The sequence below is a fragment of the Colius striatus genome, chromosome W (assembly GCF_028858725.1).
Source record: "Colius striatus isolate bColStr4 chromosome W, bColStr4.1.hap1, whole genome shotgun sequence".
Taxonomy (NCBI): domain Eukaryota; kingdom Metazoa; phylum Chordata; class Aves; order Coliiformes; family Coliidae; genus Colius; species Colius striatus.
In genome coordinates this window covers 21,351,798-21,363,908 of record NC_084789.1, presented here as the reverse complement: position 1 = coordinate 21,363,908, position 12,111 = coordinate 21,351,798, and the positions used below count along the sequence as shown (strand labels likewise).

At 45.4% G+C, this 12,111-nt stretch overlaps 1 protein-coding gene across 2 annotated transcripts in view; it reads right to left on the bottom strand.

Moving 5' to 3' along the window:
• The window catches only part of LOC133628534 (mitogen-activated protein kinase kinase kinase 3-like), a 48,304-nt gene that overhangs the window by 31,317 nt on the left and 4,876 nt on the right, over positions 1-12,111 (bottom strand). For both annotated transcript variants that reach the window (XM_062016832.1, XM_062016833.1), the window contains exons 2-3: positions 3,142-3,263; positions 2,621-2,710 (exon numbers count right to left, since the gene is read on the bottom strand). In XM_062016832.1, the coding sequence (XP_061872816.1) occupies positions 2,621-2,710; positions 3,142-3,263 (212 nt within the window). The remainder of the gene's footprint in view (positions 1-2,620; positions 2,711-3,141; positions 3,264-12,111) is intronic.

Here is a 12,111-nt window from a genome sequence, read left to right as displayed (position 1 = left end):
GGAAGGGAAGGGAAGGGAAGGGAAGGGAAGGGAAGGGAAGGGAAGGGAAGGGAAGGGAAGGGGAAAAGTGCAACAAACAGCACAGCAATCATAAACTATGAAACATGCCCACCAGCCAACTACTGATGAAACACTTGTTTCTTAGACACAATTGATGGAGAACATAATTCCTTTGTATTAGGATTTTCAAGGTCTCTAATTGAACTTTTCAGATTAAGCCTCTGACCTCAAGATGTGTTTTAGGTCATGAAATAGTTAAGTAAGAAAGCTCTCCTGAGTTAGAATCAGACAACACCAAGATCTTCAGGGCTCTGTGGCAACCTCTCAAACCTGATGGTACCTAAAGGAACTATGGTGTCTTTCTCAACTCCATTGCAGCTTTCAAACCTGTGATTTGTAACAGAGGGGGAGGAAATTTGGCACCTCCTGATGACATCACTAAACTAATTATAACTCTTCCAAAGGGATCAAACACTGCTCATTTGTGTCTATTTTACAGATATGTACAAAAAGGTATTAGAAGTGTTTCAATTGAGAACCCAGAGGGGTGTAACACCAAGTGCTTTTTGCTTCCTTTGAAAGCAATGAAGCTATCACCTATGTAAACCACCTCCTAAAGCAACTCACATAACCTGTCCTAAAAGATGAGGAAATAAATTAAACCCAAGTTTAGTACTTTAACATTCCAGTTATGAGATCCCATAAATAAGGATCACAGATTTGGACTTAAAATGGTTCTGAATTTACGTTTCAAAGTGATTTGGAAAGGAATCTGTACAACTCCAGCTATGGATTTGTCTGGCACATGTGAGGAAATCCCAGCTCCCAGTTGAACAAGTAGATTATAAGCAAAGCATAAGGAAGAGACAGACATGAACTGTTCAAACCTGCCCCAACTAGCTTAAAAGTCTTAAATAAGGATAGAACTGGAAAGAGTTATTTCATTAACCCAGGTTCTCCTGTCACATTAGTCTAACTGCAAGTAATCTGAATTAATTTGTTATGACTTTCATGAATTCTGGACTGAAATGATTGCTTTGAAGCATTTCATTCAAATGACACACAGCACACACTGACAGAGTGATGTTCTTCTGCCAGGAAGTCAGGGCTATAGTTTTCTGTATGAAAAAAGTCTGTAGCAATGTAAAATGGACTCATTGTTTTAAAGTATTGACCCTGCCACTTATTACCTTGGGAAAAGTATTTCTTTTAGAAAGTGGACTTCACCTAACAAGGGTTAGTTTTGTTTCTCTCTTTGTGTGACCTTTGAGTGCTCCCCTCTTTGCGTGGCCTTTGTCCTCCCTGTTAAAGATGTTGCCTCTATTCAGACACCTGTAAACAGCTGTTTCTTTTGTCACTGAAGCAAAATGATTACAGTTTCACTAAAGCTGATCCTTCCACACAATCTCGTTTCCTATCCTTGCATCAACTTCAGCATGGCTACCTTTTATTGGGATCTCCATTCCCTATTCACATGCAATCTGAATCATGTGAAGATGGGAGTTGAACTAGATGATCTCTAAAGGTCCCTTTTAACTCCTACCAACCCCAGCAAGTGCCCTGCTGGCACCAAACTGGGAGGACTGGCTGATTCACCAGAGGCTGTGCTGCCAGTCAGCCAGATCTCAACCAGCTGGGGAGTTGGGCACAGAGGAACCTGCTGAGCTTCACCAAGGATAAGGGCAGAGTCCTGCAGCTGGGGAGGAACAACCCCCTGCAGCAGGCCAGGCTGGGGGTGACCTGCTGGAGAGCAGCTCCAGGAGAAAGACCTGGCAGTGCTGGGGGATAATAAACTGACCATGAGCCAGCAACATGCCCTCGTGGGCAAGAAGCCAATGGCAGCCTGGGGGCATCCAGCAGAGTGTGGGCAGCAGGGCCAGGGAGGTTCTGCTCCCCCTCTGCTCTGCCATATGTGCTGAGGCCTCATCTGGAGTCCTGTCTCCAGTTGTGGGCTCCCCAGCTCCAGAAGGACAGGGAAGTGCTGGAGAGAGGCCAGCACAGGGCCATCAAGATGCTCAGGGCACTGGAGCATCTTCCTGCTGAGGAAAGGCTGTGGGCCCTGGGGCTGTTCAGTCTGGAGAAGAGGAGACTGAGGGAGGATCTCATTCATATTGACCAATAGCTCAATGGTGGGTGTCAGGAGGTTGAGGCAGCACTATTTTCTGTGGTATCCAGTGACAGGACAAGGGGTGATGGGATGAAGCTGGAACACAAACAGTTCCATTTAAACATGCAGGGGGGTTGGACTAGATGATCTCTAAAGGTCCCTTTCAACCCCTACAATCCTATGACTCTAAAATGAGACCAGTAGGGTTTATTATCCAACAGACTTGCTTTATGAGGCTTTAATCTTGCAGTGGCCTTTTTTTTTGCATCAGAAATGGAAATATTTGGGTTTTTTTCATCATTATGAAATGTTTCATCTCACTTTCCTGCTTCCTTTCACATTTGTTTCATTTCCACTACAATGAAAAGTGCTGTTCCATCATCACAGTGTCAGTATAGAAAAGCTTTCCTGGCCTCCCTTGAATGAATTCTATCAAGGTCAGCGCAAACAATTTTAAAACATGCTCCTAATTTAGATTTGTTAATATTACAAGAGGAAAGTCACTTTTCTTACCGAGATTTTCTTTTCATCCACTGCAGAGGCACACTGGTTTGTTATTGCAGGGCTGCCCAAGAGGGTTGGACTGCTGGCATTGTGTTTTTTCTTTAAAGAGAATAAAGTCATCTTTAAAAAAAATCCCCATGACATTATGACCCTGAAACCAGAAAACCACTTGATAAAACTTTGCAGCTTATTCTACACAGACCAAACCCCATCAACAATACCCATGGGAGGAAGGCAGAATACTAAGATTAGCAGAGAGATTGGACTAGATGATCTTTAGAGGGCTCTTCCAACCCTTAACATTGATTCTATGTTGGAAATCACCAAAACTATACACTCCTTGGACCATAAAAGTAAGCAAATAAAAAAAACCCTACCATGTTGGCAAGACTGAGTAAGAACAGGGAGCTAATGTGATGCTTCAGCAGTCAGAAGCACAAGACAACACAATCAGCAGACCCAGTGACAAGCTACTCTGTCCCTTCTACCTCCAAGTAATGATTTCAAGTAGTCCCTGAATGGCTCATTACCTGTTTGTTGGAGTGAGGAGTGTCTTTATTCTTCATGGTATCATATCCAGTCAGTCTGTGACGTCGGCTCATCTGGAGAGCTACCAGGTCCTTCATGATGGATTTCAAGGCCTCTTGATCATCTGTGAACAAGGAGAATTTTAGTAGTGAGTTGCCTGGCTGAATATCAACTGTAACACTTCTGGACTTGCCTGCTACTGGCTCCCAAAAATACAATCCTTTGTATTTCATACATAAACAGTCCATATTCAATCTACTGCCATGAAGCAGTAAACAGATAAATAAATGTGAAGTCATTTGTCCTAGGTTACGGAAGGATCTGGCCACAGGAAGGTGCAGAATAAATACCCCCAAGCCCCTGGTTCTGTTCAAATTGCTTCCCAACAAACAGTACAACTTGGACAGATTTGTTAGACTATCACAGTTCATTTAGGAAGGGCAAACTGATGTGCTTCTGCAAGGAAAACCCTCTGTTCTTTCCAATTTTATATCCTGTTAACTTAGAACTCTTGCTCCAAACCAACCACAGCCAGCAGAAAGATAAAAGACTCATCTTAAGAGCATCTCCTGAATCCAAAACCACTTGCACTGATTTCCCCAACACATTCCTCTCTTCCCCCAAAACGAGCTGATAGAACAAAGTTCAAACCATTTTCTGAGACTTCAAGATCTCCTCCAAAGCACAATCAAAGCATTAAGAATGCTGTCTCCTGGCACAGTTGAATGCAGCAGGTTCAATTCAAAGCTCTTTGCAAACACAGGTTGAAATATTTCTTACACATACTAGTGATTGAAAATTACTTCCTGAAGCTAAGATTCCTGATGGAACTGAATTCAAGTGTTCGTCCATTGCTTGTTAGTTTTGAGGGGCGATATTTAGCAAAACTTTGTAAGAAGCCTAGGAAAAAGAGGCAGAGAAAGAAGAGGAATGCAGAGTAGGGGAAAATAATCCTCTGTGATGATCCCTGATACTGCAAAAGGGGAAAAAAAAAAAAAAAACCACCTGACACGAGAAGTTTGGTTCCAAATGGGTCTCTGCTGGCTGCTTTGCTTGTGGGCACTGAGCCACCAAGGTAACAAGCAGCATCAGATGTTGTCCTTCAGAGGACGTGCTTCTGGCACACTGGTGCCTACTGGATGGTTGAGGCTATTGTCTCTTGTATCAAGGCTCTAGAATTGACATTTGACATCCTCTCCCACAGCATCCTGGCAGCAAAAGTGAGAAGGTGTGGGCTGGATGGTCAAGGAGTGGGTTGTGAACTAGTTGAAGGGAAGAAGGCAGAGAGTTGTGGTCAATGGGGCAGGGACTAGTCGGAGGCCTGTGTCTAGTGGAGTCCCTCAGGGGTTGGTGCTGGGACCGGTTCTGTTCAATCTATTCATTAATGACCTTGCTGAGGGAACAGAGACACTGTCAGCAAGTTTGCTGATGATACTGAACTGGGGGCAGTGGCTGACACCCCAGAGACTGTGCTGCCATTCAACCAGCCCTGGACAGGCTGGAGGGTTGGGCAGGGAGACATCCAATGACATTCACCAAGGGCAAGTGTAGAGTCTTGCATCTGGGAAAGAACAACTCCATGTAGCAGCACAGGCTGGGGAATGAACAGGCGAGAGAGCAGGCGAGGGGAAAGGGAGCTGGGGCTGCTGGTGGGCAGCAGGATGAGCAGGAGCCAGCAATGTGGCCTCGTGGTCAAGAAGGCCAATGGCATCCTGGGCTGGATTAGAAGGGCTGTGGGCAGGAGGTGCAGAGAGGTTCTGCTCCCCCTCTGCTCTGATGTTCAAACACATCAAGGGTGGGTGTGAGGAGGCTGGAGCCAGGCTGTGCTCAGTGATGGCCAATGATAGGACAAGGGGCAATGGGTACAAGCTGGAACAGAAGAGGTTCCAAAGCAAAGGGAAAGGCCAAAGTCCTTTGAAACACAAGGCAGAATTTTTTCCCTGTTGAGCTGAGGGAGCACTGGAAGGGGCTGCCCAGATGGGCTGTGGAGTCTCCTTCTCTGGAGACATTCCAACCCAGCTGGATGAGTTCCTGTGTGCCCTACTCTAGGTGGTGCTGCTCTGGCAGGGAGGTTGCACTGGATGAGCTTTCCAGGTCCCTTCCAACCATTAAGATTCTGTGATTCTGTAGTTGTCAGAGCTAAAACTTTGTTTCCTTGGCAAATATGTTCAGTGAAATCCCTCCTCCTATCAAGGCATAATTTAAGTATGAAATTCAAACCAGAGATGAGATCAGCTCAGAAGAAGAAGTCTCTGGTTGCACAACTTTGGATGGAATTGTATTCTTCCCTTTTTTGACAACTGGAACTTTTGGAAGCCATGGGAATCAATAAAAGCACGGACAAGGTTGTCACATCCCTACTGGTATGAATGTCAGGTGCACAGTGCTTTTGAGCCTGAAGTCTCAAAACATATCAGTGTGACGTGCTTAAATGGAAATGAACACTTGAGCCTGATCTGTAAATAATTAAAACTTGAGAGTTTTAAAATCCAAGCTACTCCTTGGCTTCTGACTCATGACACTGATTTGGTTGGGTAAGTGCAAGGGCTGTCCTGGGAACTGATGGACTGTCTCACATCTGTATTTCTCTGTAAAAGGAGACTCCTTGGGGCTGTTTGTTTCTTCAGTTTCATATGCAGAAGGCTGGGTTCTTAATTAACCAATGTCTGAATAACAGCAAACTAGGTTTTGGCAATGCTTAAGAGGTAACAGATGTGGCACATATAACAGCTTCTAAAACACACAGGGAGGGTAGGCTACTAAAATCTACAAGCAAAAAGGGGGGGAAAGAAGAAAGGGGCAACATCTTTAAAAAGTCCCAGTGAGGACAAAAGTTATACTAACATTATCTCTGGTAAAACCAAGAGTTTCTGCTCAGAAGGTCTGATTTAGCTTCTGAAAGGACTAAACACTCAAGAAGAGGTACTTCCACTATGGTCCTCAAACCAGAAATGGAGGGGAAGGGAAAGAAATCTCCCCCAAAGCATTTGCAGAAGGTGTTAATTAAGAGTAAAACTCTTTAAAAAAAGGAAAGCAGAGAAGAGCAAATAAAGTTCCTTAATAGAAAGAAAACCAACCCCCAAATCAAAACCCACCATATCTCTGCTGTCCAAGACAAGCCAAATGAGACAATAAGTACGTTTTGGGAGTGGAGAAAGGAGAGGACTCCTTGAAATTCCAACTGCATGCAAAAGGAACGAGGGGTGTAAGTAACACAAGCAAAGCAAGAGGTTGCTTTTTTTGAAAAGCACATCAGCCAAATGAAATAAATTGCTGGGATCTATCTCGGCACTAAAGAAACGCCTTGTGGGAAGAAAATGTGAAAAAGCAGTTGGTGAATGAAGTTCGAGTCCCAGGTAGTTAAAAGCACAAGGGTTGCTTTTTACAACCCTGTTTCCAACTTTACATTTGAATGTTTAACCTTTTACCTTCCTGGAATGTGTCCAGTTTACTCTGATTCTTTAATCTTGTTTGATATTAAGCAAAGCCTGAGTCACATGGCACACAAAGGCTGTAACTATGCACAACTAAATACTACTGGCATATCCCTGGAGTGCCTGCCACCCAAAACACGCTGCAAAGAGCTCAGATACAAGTTTTCCACTACAGTGCAGTTTGGGTTTGGCCAGAAGCCAGGAGGACGAAGAAGAGCTTGTCTTGGAAGAGTTCCTTTGGGCAAGAAGAAAAACAGCTATGAAAATAGTTTATAACTAAGCACTCATGACAAGAAATCAAGTCAATCAAAGCATAGGTGTGGGAAGAATTCATGTCTAAGGAGTATGGGACATCAGTTGAAAATTAGCATCAATGGTTACAATGCAGTTGGTGGTTACAGGTGTGAACAGGCTGCCCAGGGAGAGTGTGAAGGCTCCTTTTCTGAAGGTCTTCAAACTCACCTGGACACTTTCCTGTGTGACCTGATCTAGGTGGGAGCTGCTTCTGCAGGGGGGTTGGACTGGATGAGCGCTAAAGGTCCCTTCCAACCCCTACCATTCTGTGATTTTATGATCCCAAATCCCAGGCTGTGTGTAAAATCAGATGGTTTACAGAGTCTCATTCATCTCAGAAGGCATCTAACCAATTACCTATCTCTCAACAAAGACTGCAGCATGGCTATGTGGTGAATTGATTCATTATTAGCTAAGGCAACTTGTGAATTTACAATACAGCAGGAACCTTCTCAGGGCATAAGAGGTTCCAAAGAAATACAAGGGAAAACTTGTTCCCTGTTGAGCTGAGGGAGCACTGGAAGGGGCTGCCCAGATGGGCTATGGAGTCTCCTTCTCTGGAGACATCCCAAACCCAGCTGGATGAGGTCCTGTGTCCCTTCTAACCCTTGAGATTCTATGATTCTGGGATCTGGCAAGTTAGGGCATGGCAAGGTCTGCATCTTGCTCACAGTAAACCCAGTTTCCCCTGTAGTCAAGTGCTGATGCTGAAACCTTTACCTGCATTCAGGCGGAAGGGAACTTCTCACGTACTATGAGGGGCTGATGGGACAACTTCAGGTGAACCTGAATCTTACATGATTATCACAGAATCTTAAGGGTTGGAAGGCACACTGAAAGCTCATCCAGTGCAACCCCCCTGCCAGAGCAGCACCACCTAGAGTAGGGCACACAGGAACTCATCCAGCTGAGTTGGAATGTCTCCAGAGAAGGAGACTCCACAGCCCATCTGGGCAGCCCCTTCCAGTGCTCCCTCAGCTCAACAGGGAAGAAATCCTTCCTTGTGTTGCTTTGGAATCTCTTCTGTTCCAGCTTGTACCCATTGCCCCTTGTCCTATCATTGGCCATCACTGAGCACAGCCTGGCTCCAGCCTCCTCACACCCACCCTTGATGTGTTTGTAACATGAATGAGGTCACCCCTCAGGCTCCTCTTCTCCAAGCTGCAGAGCCCCAGCTCCCTCAGCCTTTCAGCACAAGGGAGATGCTCCACTCCCTTCAGCATCTCTGTGGCCCTGCACTGAACTCTCTCCAGCAGCTCCCTGTCCTTCTGGAACTGAGGGGCCCAGCACTGGACACAATATTCCAGGTGCAGCCTCAGGAGGGCAGAGCAGAGGGGGAGCAGAACCTCTCTGCACCTCCTGCCCACAGCCCTTCTAATCCAGCCCAGGATGCCATTGGCCTTCTTGACCACGAGGCCACATTGCTGGCTCCTGCTCAGCCTGCTGCCCACCAGCATTCCTAAGTTCCTTTCCTCTCTCTTACTTTCTAAGAGTTCATTCCCCAACCTGTACACAGGTTTTTAACAACCTCACTCAGAGCTATCAGCTCCTTAGCATCAAAACACACATTCTGTAATTCACGGGGTAGGAAAGGATGGAGCATTCATCTTGTGAAAACAGAAAATAAACATCCAATATTGATCTAAGCTTGTATAGGAAAAAAAAAAAAAAAAAACGTTTCCAGAGAGGATGGATTGGACTCTGAGAAGCAAAAATACTTCATTTCCATCAAAATAAGAGGATTTTCACTAACTGGCTTGACACAGCAACACATTAATCACACAATGCCAAAGCTAGGAGCAACTAAAAGCCAAGCAGTTTTGGATGTGCACTGAGAGATCCTGTTTTGCTAGGTCTCCAGTAGGTCTGAGAAACACAGTTCTGCTTTGTGCAGGAAAGATGTTGTCCAGGAAATGCTTTTCATGTTTTAAAAAAACTACACTCAAGGATTTTTCTATATGGATAAAAGGAGACTGCTACTCCAAGAGAGAAAGCTATTCCTCTGCAGAAAGCATTTATTTGAGGCTCCTCTGGGGTTTGTTACCCAGGTCTGAGCAAGTCAGTAAAATTTGCTGTGGCAGAAATGGAAAGTTTTCAAAAACAATCCTACCTCCTCCCAAAAATCACTGAGTTCTGAGTCAAAGCATCTGCATGTTGGTAAAAACAGGAAGTCTGTAAACCCCAATAAAGCAGGATGCTATTTGATACAGTGTGATAATAGGAGACACTGTGCCATGTTTAAGTGAGCATGTAACAGTATGTGTGTGTGTGTTATGTACCTCCACAATAGCCAGAGCTGATGGCTCATGCAAAGGATCAGCAGATTTAGGGACAACCAGGATGTTACTGAGATGAAGCAGAGGAATGTTAAAGCTCTGAAAAGGTTTCACGTTTAGTCCTTTGCTGTGGATACTCCCAACAGTAATAAAATGCTGGGGTTTTGGCTCAATTCTTAGGTAATCATCAAGTGACTTGGTTTGGAGACTGAAAAGAAACAAAGCCTAGAGCTATGTGGGATGTATTTGGGGTATTCTCTTCTTCCCCTGCTTGGGATTTCAGCTTCTCCTGACCTGTAGCTCAGCACTCGGCACACTGGGGGTGTCAGTGCTGTGAGCTCAGCTGTGGGTGCACGTGCGAGCCAGGGGAAGGAAGTGACACAGACAGGGGAAAAAAAAGCAGCTTGAGGGAAAGACTTGACTGCAGCTGGGCCTGCAGGGTGCATTTGAGCCCTGCCTGCCATCCAGCTCCAACACCACTCTTCCCTCAGTTCCCCAGCTAGACAGGTATTGCTCAGTATTAGAAGCATATCTGCGCTTTAAGCACTGCCAAACTCTCTGAAACCGACTTCAAAGTGCTCCAGAGGCACTGCCGGGGAACTCCAGCCACACCAAAGGAGTTATGACAAACTAATAACCACCCCATGGATCCTTCAGACTAGCTGATGAAAAACTAGCAGAGTGGGATAGTTTGTCACCTGTTATCCTTTAAGATGATCAGATCACAACCACCTAATGAACTGAGGGAAGAGTTTCCCTATGGCTGCTTGTGGCTGGCCCTTCATTATACCAGCACAAGCTAGAGTCTACAAAACTGTGCTTTAGAAGCATCCAGTTGGCAAATACTCCTGCGGAAACCCAACTTTTTCCTTCTTGACTTATTTTAAGCTTCTGGACCATCTGGTTGGTTCCTTTAGAGAAGATGTGATAGGTTAACACCCTGTAAGCAAGAACTCTACTGATAGATCTGCCTCTACCTGTTGCATTTCCAAAATCAAGGCAGAAAGGAAGTGAAATCACTTTACTTTTGCTTGGAGCAACATTTGCAACGCTTAACGAGTTCACTGTTGTAGTGGGTCTGGGATGGTAGTGATTTTCCACAGCAGCTCCTGCAGTGCTGTGCTTACTGTTGATATCAATATTATGACTACCGCTTGCACAACATCAGGGCTGTCCCTCCAGCATTCCTTCCCCCACCTTCACCAATAGCTGTGAGTGGGCATGATCTTGGGAGGGACTATGGCCAGGACAGCTGACCCAGGCTGACCAAGGAGATATTCCATACCATATGACATCAGCTCAGTAATATAAACTGGGGGAGAGGAGCAGGAAGGGGAAGCGAGATTCATTTCTGGCCTTCCCAAAGCAACCGCTACGCGTACTGAAGCCCTGCTTCTCGGGAGCTGGCCGGACATCGCTGCTGATGGGAAGCAGAGAGTAACAGCTTATCTGCTTTTGCTTTGCTTCCCGCGCGCGCGGCTTTGCTGCTTCTTTATTAAACTGCTTTTATCTCAACCCACGAGACTCCCATCTTATTTTCTCCTTTCCCTGGCTTGCTGAGGAGGTGGGGGATAAAGCGGTGTGGTGGGCACCTGGCATCCAGCCAGGCTCAAACTACCACAGCCCTTTTGGCACCCAACGTGGGGCGAGATAATAGCAGTTTTACATTAACTGCATTGCAATTACAGTAAGCCAATGAGTGCAAAGTTCCCGTGCTGGTCACGGAGCCTTGCTGTTATGCAGCTTATCTTACACTTTCTAATGTTTGGGAACACGATGCTACTAACATTGACTCTGTGCTGTGCTTTAACCTTGATAGCTTTGCTAAGCTGGCTATATAATTTTGTGAAAAGGATGAAAGGGCCTGGGAACATGATGGCCCAAATAATAATAGCAAGTCTCATTCTGTTACTGATGGATTTACTGTGCTGTGGGAGCTATCTTGTGGAGATCATGGGGCAAAGCACCTCTTTCCCCTCAGCTCGGACTGATCTAGACAATTTTGTTACACAGACTTCCCAGGTCCTTAGTCACCCTTATACGAGAGTTTTAATTTTACTAATTAACATGGTTGGTATATTATATATCTTGTGGAATCTGGACTCATCTGGGTATCAGAGAGGACAAATTTGCAATGGAAACATGTTAAAATGCCCCCTGAAGCGGCCAGTCCCTGGGTGGCAGGGTGTGTGGATGAATTTGGGCAAATTCCTAGGACGGTTATCACCCCCTGTAACCTGGGATTTTACACCTGAACAATTAAAAAACCCTGCTTTACTGGCACGCCACCTGATAGAAGGGTGTCTTACCTATCCTAATGAGGCCCATCAGGTTCAGGCACTATACTGGGGCCTAGCCTCTGCCTACTGAGCTGCATTCCAGTCCTCTCAGAGAACTATAATTGAAGTGGAAACTCAAACGGTACCTGAGACCAACATGGTTGAGTCAGTCGCAATCCAGTCCTCTCAGAGAACTATGGCTGAGGTGGCAATTCAAACTATACCTGAGCTACTGCTTTCAGGGAAGACCTGAAGGGCATCTCACATGAGCATGGGCAGTGCACAGCCTTTAGTCTCCTTGCTAGTGGGAATTTATGACTAGAGAGATTGATTATTTTCTATAGACTTTGGGAAATTATTAGGTCTCAGGAAACTAGTAGGGTGTAGTATTTATTCCTGCATGTGTTACAAGAGAGGTGCCCAGTTACTGGGTAAACAGCAGCTGCTTGCTCTGCTTGAGTTTAAGACATCTCCATAAACTCTGCATTTGCGGCAAGAGGAAACATTCCACCTCCAGTACTGCTGCTGTGCTCAGACCCCAGTGTAACTGACAGTACACTCTCTTGCTCAACATCACAGCCAATGGTCCTAGGATCTTCCTGTGACATTGATGAAAGGCCTGTAGTGGTTTGAGAGTCCAAATCCCCCTTGTCCATTTCATCCCTCTTGGCAAGCTCCACACTGTCAAC